The sequence below is a fragment of the Chaetodon trifascialis genome, chromosome 5, assembly GCF_039877785.1.
Source record: "Chaetodon trifascialis isolate fChaTrf1 chromosome 5, fChaTrf1.hap1, whole genome shotgun sequence".
In the NCBI taxonomy this organism is placed as follows: domain Eukaryota; kingdom Metazoa; phylum Chordata; class Actinopteri; order Chaetodontiformes; family Chaetodontidae; genus Chaetodon; species Chaetodon trifascialis.
This window is the reverse complement of record NC_092060.1, coordinates 20691669-20714323: the sequence shown is the minus strand read 5'-3', so window position 1 is coordinate 20714323 and position 22655 is coordinate 20691669. Positions and strand designations below refer to the sequence as shown.

At 43.0% G+C, this 22655-nt stretch overlaps 2 protein-coding genes across 14 annotated transcripts in view; one reads left to right on the top strand and one right to left on the bottom strand.

The window, feature by feature from the left end:
• The first annotated feature begins 1159 nt into the window (after positions 1-1159).
• fhl1a (four and a half LIM domains 1a) lies at positions 1160-14665 on the top strand. 2 transcript variants are annotated; one of them, XM_070962039.1, is made up of 6 exons: positions 1160-1262; positions 10596-10777; positions 11950-12127; positions 12890-13059; positions 13258-13444; positions 13936-14665. In XM_070962039.1, exons 2-6 carry the CDS (start codon positions 10622-10624, stop codon positions 14088-14090), a joined length of 846 nt encoding a protein of 281 aa, XP_070818140.1. In that variant the 5' UTR covers positions 1160-1262; positions 10596-10621; the 3' UTR covers positions 14091-14665. The 2 variants fall into 2 exon arrangements, with proteins under 2 accessions (XP_070818140.1, XP_070818139.1); XM_070962038.1 differs by lacking the exon at positions 1160-1262 and adding an exon at positions 7852-7954.
• map7d3 (MAP7 domain containing 3) overlaps positions 14664-22655 on the bottom strand; it is a 28910-nt gene continuing 20918 nt past the window's right edge. For 11 of the 12 annotated variants that reach the window (XM_070962034.1, XM_070962025.1, XM_070962027.1 and 8 more), the window contains 9 exons: positions 22105-22235; positions 21744-21964; positions 20253-20373; positions 19679-19964; positions 19437-19487; positions 19278-19356; positions 18949-19117; positions 17636-17928; positions 14664-17540 (listed from right to left, as the gene is read on the bottom strand). In XM_070962034.1, the coding sequence (XP_070818135.1) occupies positions 17533-17540; positions 17636-17928; positions 18949-19117; positions 19278-19356; positions 19437-19487; positions 19679-19964; positions 20253-20373; positions 21744-21964; positions 22105-22235 (1359 nt within the window). In that variant the 3' untranslated portion in view covers positions 14664-17532. The remainder of the gene's footprint in view (positions 17541-17635; positions 17929-18948; positions 19118-19277; positions 19357-19436; positions 19488-19678; positions 19965-20252; positions 20374-21743; positions 21965-22104; positions 22236-22655) is intronic. The other variant, XM_070962026.1, reaches the window with a different exon arrangement.

Sequence of the window (22655 nt, the reverse complement as noted above, 5' to 3'; positions counted from 1 at the left end):
TGGTTTTAAAGGGCCACTTAGCTCCGGCTTGAGCAGCTATCTGTCTCAGCTGGACGGTCTGATTCCCGCTCTCTCCACACAACAGTTGCTGTTGTTGTTGAATGATTCCTCCTCCCATGTCAAAATGGTATTAAGCCACTTTGGGAAGACGTTCGACGATGCACACTTCCTGCTGCAGTTGAATTCATCCAATGAAATCTGGATTCTTAATTGTTTAAATGTGTGAATAAAATGATCATCAAATGATAACCTGCCCTCACTCTTGCAACTGTGCACAATAAAAAGATCTCCATCCAGATGTTCATGACAGAAGGAGCTGCACAGACCAAACACATGGCTCTCATCAACAGTGATCTAATGTACATGACGTGCATGGTCCAGAAGACATATTTATAGCATGTTGTTGCAGGGAAATGGAGCAGCAGGTCATAGGAAGTCATATTTTGGCCTGGTGTTAGAGTAACAGACATGACCTTGGAACATTAAACCCTCCCTTGCGGTCTTAACCCTGAGTGCCTGCATCCTCGCTCCCGCACCTCTTTCTCAGCCTCATTGTTATATTTCATCTAACACGCTTTGGACCGAGTTCAAACCTTGATGGAAAGAGCTGCTCAGTCTTGATGACAGTGGATCTAAAAGCTGGCACCTGTGTCACACAAGAGGAACACCTTTTGGGCATTTCATCATCCATGTGTGAGTGTGGTGGATTAACTTTGAGGGTTAAGTTTACAGGCTGCATGTCTTTAGTTTGAAATGAGTCATCTTGATGTAATTCCTCTATTTATTACCAAAGAAGGAGACGAGTGAGGCTGATCCAGGAGCAGGACAAAAGTGTGTCAACTGGAGGACTCGGCCCATCTTTTGTGAACAGCAGAGATGTTTGAATATTGTGGGGATAATAAATATCATAGTTATATAAGTGGGGATTCCTGCCTCTGACACATGAAGGTGTTTGTGAAGCCTCAGTGCTCGTTGATGTTGAGGAGTTATGACTTCATTTTCTTCGTGGTTGTGTTTGCTTGGAGCGCAGCGCCAATGAGAACTTCGCTAAAGGAGCTTGTAAATTCCTGGTTGAGGTCATTGTTTGTGAAAGCTCACAGAAGTTTGGCTGATGTCCTGCAGTTTTTTGTTTTTTTTTTCCTCCCTCCGCTCCCTCTGTCTTTTAAAGCTGCGTTGCCTCCGCACATTTCACCTCTCGGCCAAGCCCACCGGACACACTGCTGGTGTCGAGTGAAAGACGCTCATCTGTTCGCTTTGGAGAGGTGAGTCCAAAAGCAGCGCTGGGTTTGAGCTCAGATTATCAGGCGGCCGCTCGGTTAACCTCAGGTGATATTTAACAGGTAGCGCGGCAGGAGGTTCATCACAAGGCTGTTGTTTGGTCCATTTAGGTACAGTTACGCCAAATGCGCAAAGGCAGCTATTATCGTATCGGATGGAAGTGTCCGACACAATTTCAGAGTCCCATCCGCAGTTTCCCAGAGGGTCATGTCTGTAAAGTAATGAAATGTGCGACAAATCTCTTTTAGTCTTTTAATCCACTTGATCATTCTGCGCTGTGGCGCAGCGCAACAGGTGATGCGCTTTGTTTGGCACTGCAGTGGCTCCTGTTGCGTCCACCTGCCTGTATCTCCGTATTTCCATCATACAGACTCCTGGAGAAAGCTAACTTTTAAACTTTTCATTATAGGAATAAACTTTTGTCTGTGCTAGAGGGTGAGTCCCAAGTATTGTATGCCTACTTAAGTACAAATTTGAAGTACTTGAGTATTTGCATTTTACCATATTTTGTACTTTAGGCCGTTATTTTATGCTCCACTACATTTCGGAGATAAGTGTTGTTGTATTTGTTTTTTTTTTTTTTTTTTTTTTTTACTCTATTTACATCTATTTTTGCTGGTTACTCTTCACATTGACATTATATAAACAATGCTTACTTTATAAAATGATGCACATTCAAGCCTCCAAACGTACAGTAATGCTTACATGTTAAAGCATCAGGAATAAGAATCTGATAATAGTGATGTAAAAATATTGAAAGTAGGGCTTTTACTCTGAGTATTTTCACAGTGTGGTAATGGTACTTTTACTTCTTTTACTTTTACTACCATCTAAATACTCCTTCCACCACTGATCAGCACAGTATCACAGTGCAGCATATGTAATGTAACCCTGTGCAATAGCCCTGCAATAAAAAGTCCAACATATCAAAGCTTATAATGTTCAGGGACAGCCCCTCCCCCATACACATGTAATGTCTGAGTGTACAATCTAATGCGCTCCAGTACAAGCAGGTAATAATGGCTGCAGGATTGTAGTGGATTGCGTCAGATCCACAGCTACTTATCTTGTAGATCAAAAGGTGTGCAGGGATATTATTGTATTGCTGGCATCTGTATAATGAACAGAGAGCCCAGAGGTACCATGTGTGGGTTGAAACTGTTAAAACATACATCACTGTTACGTCTCCTCCCTTCTGTTTTGGGTGGCTGCCAAACCAAATGCATGATGTCATTAGAGACTTGGAGATTATGGTCCTTCCTCTGGCAACACTGGACCTGCTTGTGGCTCCAGTATGACTTCACCAGCCTTCAAAACCCATAAAAACTTCACTGACTAATGAATTAAGCCGCTTTCATCTTGAAAGACTCCTATTCCTCTTCTCTTTTTGTGCAGCAATTTATAAACCACTTTCAGACGTGTATCTCAGGAGTCTTTTGATTTTAAATTTTTGATGGAAAATCAGCACAAACGCAGTCGCACATTATTCATTCATAAAGCCTGGTGCGTCATGTATAATTTATATCAGTCTTCAATGAAGCTGTTGTATGTCAGTGCCTGTGAGGTCTCCTCTCCATCAGGCAGAGACATGCAGGGCTGTAGCACAAAAGTCCGGACCCTGCACATGGGCATTCTCTCTGGACCCCTCCTCCAGTCCAAAGCTATGCATTCTGGTTTCTCTGTGGGTCCTCCATGCACGAGGACCCGGGATACTCAGACCTATTTCCCCCCCCAGCTTGACGCCCCTGGAGACATGCTTTTGTTGAACAGACGGATTCATCATTTCTTTCATTCTTGCAAATGGAGCAGAGAGACAGAGAGGGTGTGTCTGAGTCCAGATGACCGAGTTGATGAAACACATGAAACAACAGCCCAGCTCGCTACTCCTAAATAGGCAATGCTGCTTGTTTGCTTGTCCGTGTGGGCTGAGCGAGCTGACCGGAGGCAGGACTCTCTCTCGTGGATGTCCAACTGCCATCCTCTCCCTTTTCCCAGCCTCAGCCAGAGGAAAAGCCTCAGCTGAATTGCACATGATTACTTTGTGAATAAAAGAGGGAGAGAGAAATGAGGAGAGGGCTGGATGCCTGATGTAAGAGAGCAAGCCTGTGTGTTCGTGGTTTCATGCAGTACGTCATTAAAGAATCAATAGCACAGTGCAAATTTACCCTGTTAAGTATTAGTCAACCCAAAAATGGATGACTGTATCATCAGGAAAATGATGAAAGTATCAAAAGCAGAAGAAGTGCTCATTATGCAAAATAGCCCTACAATAGCACTTTGCTGTTGTAGCTGGTTGAAGTGAAGTTGAACTACTTTATATACTGTACATGTAGTCATATTTTATAGGCAGTTCATAAGTTTTGTATGTACAGTTATTCTGTAAAGTGCCTAGAAGCTGTCTGTAACTGTAACAGAGTAAAAAATAAAATATATTTCCCCATGAAATGTAGAGGAGTAGAATATAAAAGATACTAATACTCAAGTAAAGTAAAAGTACAGTTAAGTTACATAACTTGAGTAAATGCATCTTTACTTTCCACAACTGATTTAAAAAAATGAATACATGCTATTTTACGCTCTCCTGGCTCGTGGTGGGAGGACAAAGGCAGTGAGATTAAAGAAAACGGTGTCAAAAATACGACTTTGTACCACTTTGACTACCTGAAGGTTGAGTGATGCAAGTGTTAAGAAAAGCCTCAAACTGACGAGCACTGTCCATGAAGAACTGAAGTTTTCTGATGTTTTATGTACACCCTCACTGAAATATTGAACCACAGTCAAGCACAGTTGGCTTCCTTCTTCGCTCCGCACGTCTGACTGGACTGATGTTTTCTGTGTTTTGAGGCTCGAGTCATGTGAGACAAGCGAGAGCTGAATGTTCGCTGGCCTACAGTGAAGGCTTTATCTGTAAGTGTGTGTGAATGTGTGTGTGTTAACAACACCCCGAGCCATATCCGTGGGACAGGAGTGTTACTGTGTTGATAGAGCTCCCCTCGTGGCCTTTTGTCCACACGTATTTGACATCAGTGCGTCTGGGTCTTGCAGCCACACCCTGATTTCTCCAGTCATGCACTGACCTTATGTCCGTGTTGTGATACAGGTCAGCGTGTGGACAAATGAGAGCGTGTGTGTATGTCCTGTTGTCTTGACACTGTGTTTGTGCATGTGTGTGTATACATGGTGAGTCACCCAGTCCCCTGATGGAGACAGTGTGGCTCAGTCTGTCACTGGTCTGCCTGCCCACTAACCCGATTAGGAAGGTTACTGACATGGACGTCCAGGGCAAGCGGTCTTGTTGAGACATGAGCGCTCCTGTTGCTGCTGGTAACGGTGAATCGAGTGTGAGTGCTTGTTCCAGTCACACTGAATGATTTCCTCTCATTTGTTCAGCAAGTACAGGCCAGATTTCCTGTTTCTGTATGCAAGCAAACACCACATATACCACTTTGAGAGGTGAGAGGTGACGGGATTGTAGCCAAGAGGCCACACCTGCCAAATTATTCATGATCATGGCCTCTCACGATAGGATGAGTTTCTAAAATCACACATTAATTATCAGCGGCAAGGACGATTTTAAAGATCTTTTCTCCAAATATAAAAATGAGAAATTACTCACATCAGGATACTCTGACGAGACTGTTAATATGCAGCATGGACAGTCTGAGACCAGAAGTGCTTTATATTATAGTGCTGTCAGAAAGGAAAAAATGCATAAACATGCAGAAAAAGACAATTTAGCAGCTTGTATATACACAGATGTTAGTTGCATAAGGTGGTCTGCCAAAACGTGAGAAAAGTTAGTTCGTTTGTTAGTTGACTTTAGTGGTGTTTATGTGAAATGCGAAAGCAGGAATACTGTTTTATCAGATTCATAGAACGACATTTGAATGCAGCATTTTGCTGTTGTCAGTATTTGAGAAAACAAATTACTGCATTGACTTAATATTCATTATACAACATTAAGCAAATTAATATGTGTCACATCATGTTTCCTCAGAAAACACCTGATGAGTGTTTGGCTGTAAACCTTTGATACATACTTTCATACTTTCAGATGCTAATGCTAATTATGCTTCCATTGGTTCCAGTAACACTTTGGTAACTCGAATGACAGAACCTTTAACAATGAAACAGAGTTTCTAGATGGCTTCAAACACTTTACTTTGCATTACAAGCTCTTTATGTATTCACTGAATGATGCTGCCCAACACTGTTGGACCTATGATTTATTGGTAAGATGTGCACACAGTTTTTCCCAATTATCATCATCATCATTATACCATTTTGTCAACTGTTAGATTAAAAATAATAGTCTTTTTATTTCATTTTCACCTCTGACCGTCAAAATCCACATTAACTCAATGCTGTGAATGATGGAAACAGAGAGAAATGCATCATGACAAGCTATTAAATCAAGAACAATCTAAAATGTTAACACTGGTGTGAAGAAACAGAGGAGGAAGAACAGATTTCCTGATGAAGCACAGAGGGAGGTTTTCGTAGGCCGGGAGTCATGGCGCCTTCCTGCTCGTTAATTAGTCTTTGTGGGTTTAGAGTAATTAGGTGACAGATTATAAAAGGACAAGCGTAATGCTGTGCTCTGCGGTAATGGACCAAATCAAATCTGTAATTACAACCAGCTGCCCTTTACACACACACACGCACACATACACACACGTGCGCTGGCTAACTGCATTGATTTGTTTTGTGTTTGATGTATGAAGAAATTTATTTAATACAGTTCAGCGATGACTCTTCCCCTTTTAGAAGGAAGGTATTGTGGTTTTTAACTGAGCTCTGTGAATTCGTCATGAGTCTAATTCGTTTCCTCTCTGAGACTCTTGAGGCTCTCGGTCTCCTCTCGTTCCCATTATGATCCTAAACGTCTGTGTGTGAGCTCGTCTGACTCTGCAGGCCCGAAACAATCGGAGTAAAGCGGAGCCACATTTGCTCTGCTGCAGAATATAATGGTGGTGATGATGCTGATGGTTTTGATTATTATTGTCAGTTGGCAGCAACAGAAATGGCCACATTAAACTGAATATATGCAGCTACGATGAGTATTTTTAGGAGAACAGTGGCTGAAATGGCTGAATGTAACGTGATAGGTGTCGCTCGAAGTGATTAATGCACAGAGGGTCATCTGATTGATGAATGATAATGAATGATTGATGAATTGTTGGTTCTCTGTAGATAAAAGAGCTTGGTCTGTACCAGCTCTATATGGAAAGTGTCCTGAGACAACTTCTGTTGTGATTTGGCGCTATACAAATAAATTGAATTGAATTGAATTGAATTGAATTGAATTGAATTGAATTGAATTGAATTGAATTGAATTGAATTGAATTGAATTGAATTGACTCTGCAGCAGTCGTTTTCAGTGAAAAATCTCCATCTCAAACTAAGCTAAAATCTCAAATAGCAGACAGGCATAGTTAGCGACTTTCTGGTGAACATGTTGGAGCATTTAGCCGTTAAAGAGCCAGACATTTCCCTCAGGAGGTGGTGGAGACCCAAAGCGGAGCAAAAAGGAGAGAATATTGGACCAGCATTCATCAGGTGAGCAGAAGCGTGACTCCAAATAAATGCTTATGTTGCTCCATAACTGCTGGATATGTAAATAATAATAATAAATAATAAAAAACTTTATTTGTATAGCAGGAAATGCAGACATCACATGCGTCAAGTGCTTCACATAGAAAATGATAGTGAGATAGAATAAGGATGAAAATAAAGACAGTGCATAAGATGAGACGGAAAATGAAAACACAGAGGAACAGCATTAAAATAAAGCTAAACTCAAAACTCGTTAATTATACCTTTAGTGACAGCTGTTGTCAGTCTGAGCGGATCGAGCAGAGCTGGATGAGGACGTCCGTCCACCGCGCTGGGAGGACTCCTGATGTCTTCTTGCCTGTCTATCAGGAATGCACCGGGTGTTTCTGGAGGCTTTAAAGGAAATATTCTCTCTTGGAGTAAGAATCACAGAGATAACAGAGAGAAAAATTCATCACTGACACTCATTTCTTTCTCCCATTCTGAAATATTCTACTCTGGCTCACTTTATAGTTGAGCATATTTCTCTTATGGAAAGTCTGACATACAGTATATGTGCACGCACACACACACAGTCATGAAGACATAAGAAGAGATGCTTATATAACTCTCGTCAGCTCAGTCACTGTTATCAGCTTGATCCTCCTGTGAGTCACCGCTTTGAGTTACGATCTCGATTGATCCAATACGTCATCTGAACATGTTCTGAACTCTCAAACAAAACATCTTATGTCGAGGCAGTGGGAGTATCTATTATCCCTCACGGCCATCATTTAAAGGCCGTGTTTTCTTTATTCTGACCCTCTGATGTTACTGCAGTGGAATCCAATCTCTATCATCTAATCTATCCCCTCAGCATCACACTCCCTCTCATCCGCTCTATTCTCCAGTGCATAACCTAAAAAGGACTGGAGGGCCGAAGGTTGGATTTGGAAGTCGGGTCGGGGTGTGTTTGGGTCACAGAGGGGTATATACAGCCCCCCATAACATAACAAGGAGTATGGTCTCTGGGTTTGACCCTCTGTGGATGCTACTGTCTCCTCCTGTCACTGCATTGTCTTTCTTTATTCCTTATTCTCCTCCTGACTGGAACCAATCATGACTTTCTACAAACACTCAGGTAAAATAGCAAAAAGCAATGCTAGATGGCTTATTGGATGTGTTACCAGGTGCAAAATGTGTCTGCTACCGGCATGGCCGCATTCAGTGCTCGGGAAGAGTTGTCTTGGATTTAAAGTGAATTCTTACAACAATATTTAACATCAATGAATTTTAAAATGTTTATTTAGCTTGAGAGGTTGGAAAAGAGTGTTCGTTGGACATGAAGGAAGCATTTAACACTTATTCTATATATGTATGGAAAATTCCCAAATTTGAAGACATGTGTTTTTCACTAGGCAGCAATAATCATAACAAGAATATAATCTCAGATCAGAGGTCCTCTGAGCATTTTGGAGCTTTTGTTGAGGTTTTGTTGAGCAATCTTTCCCAGCAAAATGAAAGGCTATCATGATTTAATTTAAAATCTGAAGCCCGTCTCTGCTTGGGGAGGTTTAATTAACTCCATTTTATTTGTGTTATATTGATGCACTGGTACAGATTCAGACTTTGAAAAATAAACCACATTATGCCACTTTGCATATGAAGTTCATTACAATGAAAAATTAACTCGTAGAGGGACCAAAAATTAATTAATGCCTTTTTTTTCATGCTCAGTGGGAATAAATGTGACTATTTAGCTTTTTTGTGCAGTGAAATGACGTGATGTGGAAAGACTAACAGCCTGTTCCAGGGTTTGAATTGTGAATGTAGCTGTTCATTTGGCTCATACACTGCCTTTGATCCCACACCGCTCTGACTCACCTCTCAAACTGGTCTCATATTGACCTTTCCTGCTTCCTAAAGGGATCACGGTGGTATAATCCACTCCCTCTACATCTGAGCATATGAACATACCATGCCTGTTTGCCAGGGGGCAGCTGTCATGCCGCGTGTGACAAAAGATTAAAGCTCTGAACACATCTCAGCTGCATAGTCCCAGTAGTCACCACTCTGCATCCATCTCCATTTATCCCCTCTGAAAGGTCAACGCACTTTAAATAGAGAGTGCGTGTCTAAAATAGATCTCTGAGCCGTCTGGGTTCAGTAACGAGACCCGAGCTTTGTGTACGTGATTTGACTGTGCTGGACTGGGTGGATTGTTCCTGTTTTAGCTTTATGAAGTGCTGCGAGGAGGTGAGTTCAGGTGAAGTGGGGCGTGTCAGGGCTCAGTCCGGTCTTTATCCCCACAGCACAGCTGGGCTCCAAACGCTCTCCCATCTATCCATCCACGCACAGCAGGGGCGCATACCACGCCCCGGGAGGCTCATCTCTTCCACACAGCTATTTACCACATCCCACTTAAATAGCTACTGCAGCCTCCTTTCATAAATATTTTCCTTGTTCCCATGGTTACTCTGGCAAATACCATTCCACCCATTGTTTCCTCCATCACTCCTGTTGTCCCGACCGGATTAAAATGATATCTGTTGCACTGGATAAATCACTTTTGCTAAAGTTCAGACTGTTCAGCTGCTCCCCCTGACATCCTGTGAGAGAGAGAGAGGCTTTAACCCGTTTATGACTAACGACTGCGTGTATTTAGTGTGCTAAGGAAGAGTCCCACAGCTTTTTTCTGTTAGAAAACTTGAAACTATCAAGACATGACAAAATTAAATGCTGGATTTCACACATTTATCATGCTTTAATTGGGAGACAAAGCTGATTTTCTTTTAAATATCCCAAAAATAAGTTAAATTAGATTCCTGAGCCACTTCCATATCATCCTAGATTTAGTTATTAGTCCCATGGGGTTACTCATTTCAACATTTTCACTATTGAACGTACAGGTTCCTATGAGCCCTTGTAATAACTAAAGCAAGGATGTTAAGAAAAACATGCACCGGAGCCTCAAACTTTGACCAATTTAAGAAATTTCAGTGAATTTGTGCTCAGCTGGTCCTTGAGGGGACATTATAAAATTCCACTGTGGACATTTCGGGGTTAAAGTGATGTAGATAAAGCATAATATGTCCACACACTCCACCCTGCGCAGCAGTTGTTCCAGGAATCTACCCAGTCTGCTCCCAGTGGACGCCGCCTGCGATGGGAGCGCAGGAATGTTGATGATTGGAGAAGCAAAGCGACTTAGTTTACAGTGTTAACACTAACAGTCAATAAAATGACCCGGCCAAAATGCAGACGAAACAGGGAGCCCCCCAGGTGGCGTGTTTATGTGTGAGTGTCTGTGGGGGGTGACGGGAACGAGCCAGACAGTCTAAAAATATGACCTAAGCTTTCCAGGGAGAGCTTGATAAAAAGTCTGCAGGCGCACACACACACTTGTCTCATCAGTTCGGTATGCAGCTGTTAAGAGCTGCATCTCACTGTGTCCAACTGATATTAAAGGGACAGAACGTAAAAAAATGTGCAATTTCAAATATTTGTTTTGCATTTTAACCCACAGAGGTCACGTTTACAGCCTTGGGCGTCATGGTGTTCATCAAACTCTGGTCATTGAATCCTTATTCTGTTCTTAAGTGCTCATATTGGCTGTATCCATCACTGCTGAATGGGACCTAGCTTTGACTTGCATTGTGCAGAGACTCATGGGGAAGTTAGAAAAGGCAACACTGTCCCCATCTGGCGTCTAAAGGAAGCATACACTCATGAGGACAGGGTGGAGGCTGTGCAGGCCGCTGTCTGACACTGTGTTTCCACAGGTCCCAGGAGCTATCTCACCTCCACCATGACCGACCGCTTCGACTGCTACTACTGCCGCGACAACCTGCATGGGAAGAAATACGTGAAGAAGGACGAGAAGCACGTGTGCACCAAGTGCTTCGATAAGCTCTGCGCCAACACCTGCGCGGAGTGCAGGCGCCCCATTGGTGCAGACGCCAAGGTGAAAACACAGTGCGAGTGGAAGAAAAAGGATGAATGAGTGAAGGAGGGAGTGACCAAAGCATCGAAGGAAGGGAGAGAAAAGACAACAGGAGGCAGGAAAGTGATGAAGCTCTCATCTTAAGTACAATTTTGATGTGTTTTGATGAGGAATTTTACCTTTAGTACTTTAAATGCATTTTGATGCTAAAAAACTTTGGTGCACACACATATTATCAGTCTAAGAATAAACTAGTAATTTGAGCCTTTTTAGTTGTTATCATAAATCACTTTTTAATTGTTGTGTCTGCAAAGCGTCAAATTTTAACAAAGATAAGCAAAACGGGCCTTTTTAAAATGCCTTTTTTCTTAGTGATGATGATATATCGCAAGTAGCACAATATTTATTGTTTGTTTCTGTGGATTTCTACAGACACAACATCGGAATAAACAGCTATTTATCATCTATTGTGCTTGAGTGACAGAGAGAAACACAGACAGCTAACGACGAGAACTTTTACAGGTTTAATAGATTAACAAAACATCTGAAACTCAAAGATTAGTCGACCTCAGGAGACGTTTGATGTCTCATAATGTTACTAGTAACACTGACAATGTCTCTGTTTTGTTCAAGTGTTTCCAGTTTTATCACAGCTGTGCTTTTCATGCTCTACTCTGCCAAACTGTCTTCTGTGAAACTCCTGTCTGTCTTGAATTTCAAGATGTCTACTGTGGATGTTTTTGGCTCAACATGAACACAGATGACAAGACAGGAAGTGACAGAAAGACAGTGAGGACGTATCTATGCCTGTGCTTCCTCTTGTCTGTCCGGAGAGCTCTGTCTCAAGCTCTGATACAACTTGTCTGTCACCAGCAGCGGCCTCTGCCACCACAAAGCTCTCACCGCTCAGTCACGGACGGTTAAATGTGCGAAAAAGACGTGTCGTTACCACCAATGGGGCTTATATACTGCATACTGCATTTCCACCATCTAAACCCCCTTAACTCCTTCATGGCTCACCACATCCCAGTTCACTTCATCTCCGCTTTAATGTCTGCCACATGGGCTTGCTCTGCTCTCTGGCCCCGAGCCTCAGTCCACATGATGAGTAAACAAACCCCACTTGAATGAGGTCTGGATGAGGAGAGAGTGAGGGCACCTCTGCTCACCATGCGCCTCCTCTCTGTGTCCAGGAGCTGCACCATAAGAACCGCTACTGGCATGAGGACTGTTTCCGCTGTGCCAAGTGCTACAAGCCGCTGGCCTCTGAGCCGTTCAGCGCTCGGGATGATGGCAAAATAATGTGTGGCAAGTGTGGCGCCAAGGAGGACGGCAACCGCTGCCAGGGCTGCTACAAGGTGGTCATGCCAGGTGGGTTTGCTTTGGGGTACCGAAAACACTTTTGGTTGCTTTAATCGAGACATTTCTCTATTTGAGTTTTTTTGTGGTTTAAAGTGGGTCACATTCCTCAGGATTTAGTAACATCTAAATCAAAATCCGGTTTTTCAAAACACACCATGTAGTCCAGATGAAGCAGATTAGCTGAGCTTTGAAGCAAGATTTCTTCATAAATAATACGCTAAGCTGTTCTTTCTGAACATGAACTGTCGTTGTTGCTTATTTAGTTACAAATATTTCATGTTACAGAGAAATAAAAAAAAGTATTTGAAAGCAATTTGTAAGGGGCTCTAAAGAAAGAGAAGACTTAGATTTATACTGATATTCATACTGACTTCTTTGTAATGCTGTTTTGCTGTACCTGACCTCTGTGTGGCCCCTCTGTGATATTGTTTTGCTTTCCATAAAGCCCTGTGTAAGTGAATCAAGTGCAACATAAATACAAGTCATTATTATCAGTTGCATCAGAGGTCCTAGAGTAGCCAGCTTCCTCATTTGTGCCAATCAATATCCATTAACTCCTCACTGAGCAGTGGCCTGCTAACCAAAGACACCAAATATGTAGAGAAATGTGTAAAATAAATGACAGAAAAAAAAGAAAGCTTAAATGAGAGAGATGGAACAAGCTGGTGAAAAGTATAATATGTGATAATGTCAGACAGTGTGGGATAAAGTGCTGAATTCCACCAACTTTCAGCACAAATGGTCAGTTTTATTCTGTATTTGTGCTTTTAGGATCCCAGAACGTGGAGTACAAGAACAAGGTGTGGCACGAGGAATGCTTCACCTGCTTTGAGTGCAAGCAGCCAATCCGCACACAGAGCTTCCTCACCAAGGGCGACGACATCTACTGCGCCCCCTGCCATGACAAGAAGTTTGCCAAGAAATGCGTCTGCTGCAAGCAGGTACAAGCAATGATTGTAGAAGTGTGGGTGTTTTGTGCTTGTAAAAATATTCATTAGTTTGCTTCTGTTTGAGTCTCGAACAGTTTAATAAAGCGTCCTGTGGTGCAGGTGGTTCATACCCACCTCCAGCAGAATGAATGATACTCCAGCCGTGCAGAGTTTCAGATCATGACCAAAGTGCTCCTCTGCCCCTCGTAGCCCATCACCTCTGGGGGGATCAGCTACCAGGACCAGCCCTGGCACTCTGAGTGTTTTGTGTGCCACACCTGCCGTAAACCTCTGGCGGGAGCTCGCTTCACTTCCCATGAGAACAACGTTTACTGCGTGGACTGCTTCAAGACCGACGTGGCCAAGAAGTGCCACGGCTGCAAGAACCCCATCACAGGTCAGAGCAGCATAGACGATTTCTGCTGCAGACTCACACCAGGACCGTCCTTAATGTGTTGAGAATGCAAATTTTGCTGTCATGCAAACAAACAGTTCAACACATTGAAGCATAAATGTTCCAATAATAACTATTATGTTGTTACAGATGTGTAAAATAATTAAGTTTCTACTGTGCTCTGATCTGAATTGAGGCAAAAGTATATCTGAAACCTGATTTAACATATTGTAGCTCATTTTGTTCATGCTGCCATCAAACAGTGAAGTGCAGCAGTAGTTCACAGCAAATGCTGCACTTCAGACTTCCTGGTTTAAAGATGCCAGCAAAGCCTTAAAAAGGTTTGATTTCTCAGTTAAGAGGTCAGTTTTTCATAATTTAAGAACAATCTGCCCTGAATATTAGAACAAACGACAGGAAACCTGTGAAGAGGAGGTCTGGGTTTTGCCTCACCTGTCTTCAGCTGACCAACGGATGTCCCTCCGTCTCTGTAGGTTTCGGCCACGGCACCAATGTGGTGAACTACGAGGGATACGCCTGGCATGAGTACTGCTTCAACTGCAAGAAGTGCTCCCTCTCACTGGCCAACAAGCGCTTCGTCATCAATGGAGAGCACATCTACTGCCCCGACTGTGCCAAGAAGCTGTGAGCTGCACAATCAGCTGTGCAGAGGGTCGCTGTCTAAAGGGGAATTACACCAAAACTGACTACTAGTTCAGCAGTTTTTGGAGTGTTAATTAATAACAGAAATGTTAGTCTGTTTCTGAATTAGCATTAAAAAGACAGTTTTAGTGAAACTCCTCTCTATGCAGTTGACAGAAGGTTATTTCTCCTAACTATGCATTAGCCTGAATCATTAATCTACATACATTACTGCAACTTGGTCGATGTTTGATACCAACATGGCAGCTGCACTGTTGGTCAGTCGAATGGGAAAGTATTTTCCGTGCCTTACTGGAATCTTTCAGAGAAAAATAATGCGCTTCTTAGATGCATACTGCTGCTCATACATATCAGCTTTGATTAATTTACGTCTGACAGTTTGAATGGATTATGAGAACTGACAAAAACATTTAGAGAGTTTGATGCTGAAATGTAAACTGCTCGTGTACTCAAGACTTTATGAGTGAAGTTAAAGGTCCAATAAGAATAAAGGAGGACGCGATCTGAAGTCTCTTGTTTCTCTACGGCGAGAAATTAAAAAAACACGGCAATGTGGGAGTATTTTTGCAAGACTTTATTGTTTTAACAGTTTGTATCATCTCAGTACACTTTAGATATATTTACAGTACAAATCTTATTGGTGGATAGGACATTGTTAGGTTGGTAAATCTTCCAGAGAAATATTCATAAAGTTGCCCTGGTTGGGTAGACTGATTGTCGAGGCCGAGGTAAGGACAAGCTTTCTTACTTTACTGTGATACAATAAAAATACTAAATCTCAATCTAAGGCACCGTTCTATCCTATTATTATAGACAACGTTGAGGACGAAGAGCGGTCAGCTCTGCGCTCGAGCCCTCAAAGATGCAGCAGGACCTGGAATAGATACAGTATCTGTTCAAGCAGCAGCTACAACAGCCCCCCAACAGGTGCTACTCATGAGCGGAGAGGGGGGTAGGAAAGGTTTCTGGGGGGAGTCTGGGCTGTAGGCAAGTTTTGGGTTATGAGTGAGATTTCTAGACCGTCTGGGAAGGAACAAAGCGCAGAGGAATGATTGTTACCTCAGGAAGTTCACAAAACTCTCCTACGAGCCTGTACAGTAAAGCTGCTCCTCTGTAACCACATTTAAACTTAGCAAGCAATCTGCGACAGTGCAAACAGTCTCATGTCTTCTGGATGAATAATGTATGGAAGCTAAAAGCGGGCAGCTCTGAGAGACATGGTAAATAATGAAGGACGGTGTCTGGAGTCGGTTACATTCTTTGAGCTTATTGATCAAAGCTGACATCTAAAGCCTCTAGTCTTTATGTACAAAGAGATTTTAGTTAGCAAGAGGGGGATGAAAGCCAGCAGAGAGAAAGGCAAAAATCAACGTCCCCAAATGTCGTGCTAGCACTAGTCAAGGACAGGGAATTTCAAGATTTTAACCCATGAGGGATGTAGAGGAGACAAAAAAACATGATGGAAAACAAGTCTGACCCACGTCATACTGTGCCTCATACTACAAAGAATAGTTGCGACCTGAGCTGATAAGCCCTCCATAACAATCCACCAGCATCCCCACATCCTTTGACATAACACTAAACACATTTGGATGACACTGAAAGCATCATAAAGAGGCACAGCCATGACTCTTATCATGGGTCAAACGTGTTGCTAAGCGCCGTCATGACTCTGCTCGCCACCAAAATGTCCCCTTGTTGAGTCTCTGTGAGGCAATATTCAAAAGAATCGGGGGGTTGGGAATAAGAGGCTGAAAGCTCTCAAACATACACACAAATACACATATTTTGAGAAACATATAGTGGGTCCCTGCTTGGCCCCTTGTTTTGCAGAGCTCTTGTGGAAGAGGGCTTGTTGTGGGTGGGTTTCCAGGCTGCCCAAACGTAACCTGACTACCCGTCGCAGGGCACGAGTCCAACAGAAACCTAACTTACAGCACAGTCACATACGCAGAGACTTCAATTATCCACATCCTGACGCCACCCCGTCCTAAACATGGCTTCATTTGCCTAATACTGATTATATACACAATACAATAACACTTAAATATATGTAGAAATGTATTTTCATATATAAACAAACAGCCAAATTTTATATTATAAAAAATAGCTGAAATGCATTTTGTCAGGTGTAGCAGCTAGTGTGTTGGGACGCTTCAAAGAAAGTTAGCGGGAAGTGAAGGTTACTAATGAAGGAGCCGCACAGACAGAAGGAAGGGTGGAAAAGAGCAGGCGGATGTGTGGGTGAAGCTCAAGTTAACACCGGATCATTTTTAGTTTTGGTAAAGGTGAACTCAGTAACAAACGCAAACCATCTTCAGAAGTTCAGAAGCAGCTATGACTTCTGGATGAGATTCTGATGGAAATGACAATGTTGTGTGTGTTAGTAAACTTAAATTCTATATACAAACGTAAAAAATAACAAAACATACACGGACCATAAGCCCTAAACCAACAAACTGCTGAAACTTCACTGAACAACACATGAATTCACTACAGTGTTGGCATGAACCTCAACACTCATCTGCTTCACATTGAACTGTCAATGCTGTGCTCCTGAAGCCCTCTAGTGGCCAGAAGAAGGAAACACATGATGACAGAAGCTGGGAGACGGGTGTGTGTGTGTGTGTGTGTGTTATGCATGGAAACCGGGCCTGAAGGAACAGAGATCTGAACACAGAATCCACTCTGAAGTCGAAGCACATGACGGACGATAGCTAAACTGTGTGTATGAGCCTCAGAACAAGCGTTTTAGTATATTCACACTTAAAAATTCAAAGTTGGGAAAAAATGGTAAGGCCATATCTGCTGGATGCTGCCACAAGCAGCCGGTCAAGTAAATTAAGATGAATCACATGCAAAACCTGGTATGCTATCCGCACCCAACCTCCGACACTACAGAATGTATTAACCTTCCTTGAACTCATGACATTAACCTCATGTGTCCTGGAATATTCTCGTACGAGAAAAAAAGACTATGATAACAATAATTACAATAACAAAGAAGCCAAAATTAATAAATTACAACAACAACAACGCACCCCTGACGAAGACGAAACTCTTAAAAAACATCATTATAATTGAACATAACATGGAAAAAAAACAGAGGAACTAAACACAAGAGGAAGAGGAAAGAGACCTGAAGTGAGCCTGTTGGAGGAATATATGGAATTTCCCTGAAGTGTAATGTTTTCTTAATATATTTATAGAATTTTAATATATGTTTGCACATCATTTAGAGTGCAAATGTAACACTTGGGGTGGTCTTTCCGCTTTATCTTGTGCGCCTCCCTCAAGAAGAGGAGGAGGAGGAGAAAGAGGAGGAAGCTGTTCAGAACTGGTAGAGGACTTTTTTTTTTAAAGGAGCTCAGCGGGAGAGGAACTTTATGAGTGCAACAGTAAGAGGCTTCTCAGCGACGGCTGCAGCATCAGATTTCTGCAGAGACAAAAGAGGAAAGAGTTATCTATGTTTACAAAAGTACGTCTGTGCACATTCCCAAATAAGATAATAAAAAGTATCCGGCTCCTCACCTGACAGCGCTTCTATGGGTTGATTAGAGGAATGCAGGGTGTTGACGGGGGCTCCCTTGTCCTCGAAGGCTACCCTGGTCCCATCTGAGCTCCCGTCACAGTTAATCAAGACCTGGTTACAGCCCTCTGCTTCGATGAGGGGCCGAGTCTTGGAGTGGACGTTGAGGTCAATGAGTTCCTCGAAGCTCCATTGGTTGGATTTACCGTTGAGACCTGAGACCAAACCCACCTTGGCAGAGTCCTGCTCATTCAGGAACTCCGAGCCCTCAACGAGGCGCCCCTTTGGGACTGGACTGGAGACGAGAGGAGAAGGGGGAAAGAGGTCGTGGGAGGTGGTTAGGAAAGTGATTTTGGGAGGTGACAAGACAAACTTCCAAAGTTATGAGATGGAGAAGTGACATAAAGAAATCCAGACCGATAAAGGATAAGCCTGGTTTATTCTACATATTTCAACAAGGCCAAAACCAACAACAGGTTAGTTACTTTCCTACGCAGCCTGTGGCACTCACCCCCAAACCAAATCTGTCCTACTGAGGAAGAAAACCCTTAAAATGGGTCACAGATACAGTTTCACTCCCTTGAAAAGGGGTTTCTTAAACAACTGGATGCTGCTACCTCAACACACCAGATGTTTGTTACACTGGATGATCTGAGAAGTCATTCTGGGAAAGTTTGGAAAAAGACACTTTCAAAAAATACTTGGATGAACCATCAGTCTATCATGGGCTACATCAACCAATCAGCGGACCACATGATGGAGCCGGAGCCAGTCGGGAGAAGAGACCAAACCTAAAGCCTTCCCCTTTGCTCTTCTTTCAACAAAGAAATACACTCTGGATGCTACAGCAGACCCTACGCTGACCTCTGTAGGAGGCGGCATCGCTGCTTTCAAATGAAAAATTCAAGCTTTTCTCAAATTCGCGGTCTCAACACCTAAACCACGCCTGTGAGACAGTGACTGGTTCAGACACAAGCACATCACTTGGAGTCTGGCAAGATGGATTCCTGCGTGATCTCATGTGATCTTGTGAGTCCATCTGCCTTGCAAGGCAAGAGCACTGTAAAATATTAAGAAATTATGAAACAAGCGTCCTGTGATGTGAATGTGATAAAACTGGAGCTTTCCTGGAAAGCTAATTGTGGTTCTTTGAATTAGGATATGAGATACAAATCAACAACTGTGGGAGTTTTGATATGCATAAAAAAACCTGATCTGCACAAATCATAGACTATATTCAGCAGTTAATTAAATACTGTCGGTTCAACTCTGAGCAGTTTCTGTGCAGGTTTCATCAGCTGTTCTGAAGTCATACCTCACTGCCTGAGTTTCATCTGTGCTTATGCCATTGTTATTCTCCTTGTCGTCGGTCTCTGGCTTTCCATTCACACTGCCCAGGGGCTCCTCTCTTTGTTTCACCGGCTCGCCAGAGGACAGACCGCACAAATCTGCCTCGGCCTCCATGGTCATATCATCCATCTGGCCTTGGATCAGAAGAGACGGGTCATAAGTCACATCGAGAGTTATGTAAATCTGACACAAACAAGCCATTTGTGCAAAGCATATGCAAACCAACACAAAGAGGACACGCACCTTCACTGATGCGTATATGAATCATGCACTCTGATATCCTGGGCCACTTACTCAGGGTTTCCGAGTTCATCTGGTCCAGTCCCTCCTCTTCATTGTCCTGCGAGCATTTATCATCATCGCCTGCATCCTTCTATGCAGGAGACGCAAACGTGTTAACGTTCAGCATCGCAGACACTTTGAGAAATACGCGCCAAATGGGCGTGAGCTCACCTTGTCATTTTGGTCCCCTTTTCTTGTTCTCTTCATTATCTCCTCAATTCTCTGAAAGGGAAAAATAGAGCATATTATCAGTAACTGATTTGTTTAAATATCTTAAAATTGCCATTTTGGACTGTGCAGTTAATGGCAGGTTAGAGTGAGTTTTCTGAGACAGAATTTTGATGTAGAACTGGTGGTAAAAGTCTGCAGTTCTTCACAATAAAAGAGGATTCTCTCCTCTAATCTCTCCGAACCTTCTTCCTCTCCATCCGCTCTTGCTGGTTCTGCTGCATGATGCGGTCTCTCTCCTGACGGACCCTCTCTGCCTCCTCCTGGGCCTTGGCCTCAGCCTCCTCCCGTTCCTTCTGGAGCTCGGCCTGTTTCACTGCCTCCTCTTCTGCCAGTCTCACACGCTCCTCCTCTGCTAGGCGAGCCTCTTCTTCTTCTTTTATTTTCCTCTCCTCTGCAAGCTTCTTCTCCTCCTCCAAACGTTTCAGTCGCGCCTCCTCTGCTAAACGGTCCTCTTCTTCCTTTCTCAGCCTGGGATGGTAAAGAAAGAGCAGTGAAATGGATTGAAAGCATACTGACAAACAAATATGGGCAGTTTCTGGAACATGCAGTATGGACACTTTTTGGTGTGGACGTCTCATTAGCAAAAATGCTAATTGTGCTTTTAAAGGCACATACATTTAATTTCACATAACGACAACTACAATTCCCTTGAGAACGACTTCACAGCAATTACAACAGTGCCGCCGATGGTTCATTGCTGTGTCATGTGATGCAGGGAGATAAGAATAAGACACTGAATATTTCCAATAAACTTACTTCTCCTCCTCCTCCCTCTGTAGCCTGAGCTGCTCCTCTCTCTCTTTCTGCTCTCGCATCAGTCTGCGGTTCTCCGCCAGGATCTTGGCCGCCTCAGCAGCTGAGCTTGTGCCCGTCGAGGCTTTAGAGTTTCACAGGTGGAAAGACAGACAAAGAGGACAGCACTTTAAACCGCATTCACAAGACGTGGGCCAGCTGTGACAGAAAAAGGCTGCAGCACAATAGAGGAGAAAGAGGCTTGAGAGGGAGTTGTGTAACTTTCATATAATCATCCCTCTGCTCTTTGAAAGACCTCTGACTGACTGACAATTATTCTCTGTGGGAATACACATGCTGTACTGTACATGGGGTTGACAACATGATCCCTTTAATACTGTATGAGACTATGCTAGGATCTACAAATCCCTTAACTGTGCCACAATTTTGTTTTTACATCTTTCTAACTGACAGTCTTTGGCCTCTTGCATGTAGTATTAAACTACTACCAAACTATTTTATCTTGCAGAACATCATGTTCTCCAGGAGGTGGCAGCAGCAACAACCCCAGATCAGTAACAGGATGTGACTCCAGCTGGAACTTAATAGGTCTCCTGCTCCACTGAGATTTATTGCAAACTGAGCTGCTGCCACGTCAGTTTGCAACACACACACGCACGCACAATCAATTCTATACGTGGTCTGGATATCAAAACAGATGATAATGCTCTGTTCTCTTCAAACCAAACTGAAGCAGTACTTAACCATGATGCTGTACTAACGGAGAGAGAGAGTTCTAAAGGGAACAAGAGATGCTCATCATTCTGGTTCACATTAGGTATTACATAAAAACGATAACAATATTCAATATAAAATTTGAACAGATGTCTCAAGTCTTTTCTGCGGCTTTAACGGAGTGGTTTACAGTTCAACACTTTATTGAACTTCTCCTCTGCAATTTCTCTTGGATCCAAGATCTTGAGCTGTTCAATTTCCTCTTTTAAACGGACCAGGTGTCTGGACAATGACTGGTAAGAAGGCTTTGTATAGGTAGGAACAACCTTTTTGTGCAACAGATTAAGGGACACTCGACTATCCAAAGGTAATTATCTGGAACAACATGTGCCTCTGTAAAATGCCAGAGGGAACAAATAAATGATCTTTTCTGGGAGTATAAATAGGTGGACCTGCATGACTAAGAATGTGAGTGATATTTATTTAGCTGAGATGAAAAAGATTTCAGCTTGTCTCTTCCCTCACTGAAACTGACAGCATGACACGATGCATCAGAGCAAACATCCTGGTTGCCAGAATAACATTTAGTCTCTGCAAATATTGGTCCAAACTAATTCAAACCAGTCAGCTGAAAATGGTTGTTAAGTCTGCTTTTATATGGGCTTATTATTACACGTTTTGTACTAATATCAGACACCTTCTGCGGTGAGATACATTTTTATGGAGCACAATGAAACATTTATACGGTGAACTGCCGTCTTATCACTGACAATGACTCACCATCTTTGTCTTTGGTCTTGCTGGAGTCAGAGGACTGTGGAGACACAGCCTGGACAGCACACAGATCCTTGGACTTAGAGTCCCTCTTACGCAGGGTGGGGGGCCCTGTTGGAGTGAGAGCTGGCTTCTGGATAGGTGGGGGCTTGGCTGACGTCGGCTGGGGGGATGGGGGACGTTGTTTCATTGCACCAGGTGAGGGTGGGCGGGTCTTTGAATTTTGCCTGTAAGGGGAAATTAAGAATTGTGTCCATTTGTTTAATAATGAAATCCGAATTAAAGGCAGCATCGAAACTCTGAAGAAAACTAAGTGAAAATATCACTGCATCACAAAAGCTGCACTGAAGGATGCCTGCAGTCTTACTTGGCTGCTGCTGGGGAGGGGGTCCTCTTTGGAGCTGGCTTGGGGGCTGGGGATGGTGAACGGTTACGTCCCAGAGTAGTAGATGGGGAGGCGGGACGTTGCCCTCCAGGCGATGCTGACTGTTTGTCCTTCTGCATTTCCACAGAGATGGGACAGAGGTGGAAAAAAGAGACAAAGGATCATGTTAAGAACTCAATGCATCCTCACAAACACCTCTACCTGTTCCAAAATGTCATGGTAATTTAAATATCTTTGCATCATAAGCAAAACAGTTGGAAATCATGTAACCAGGTTGAACTGACATCACAAAAGGATCAGTGCACATTACTAACTGCCCGTGATTCTCATCATTCTGGCTTGTGATAAAGCGGGGGCTGCTTGTAACCCCTCATCAGAGCTCAGGTCTTAATGCAGACATGAACTGTAAGCTCTTCAACCAAACAATGTTTTTTCCTCCTCAGATTCTATCATTTATAGTACTTTGGAGACCACAAAGAAGTGGAAGTATCCTCAATTAAGGAAAAAAAAAGGGGCAAAAAAATGACTACTAC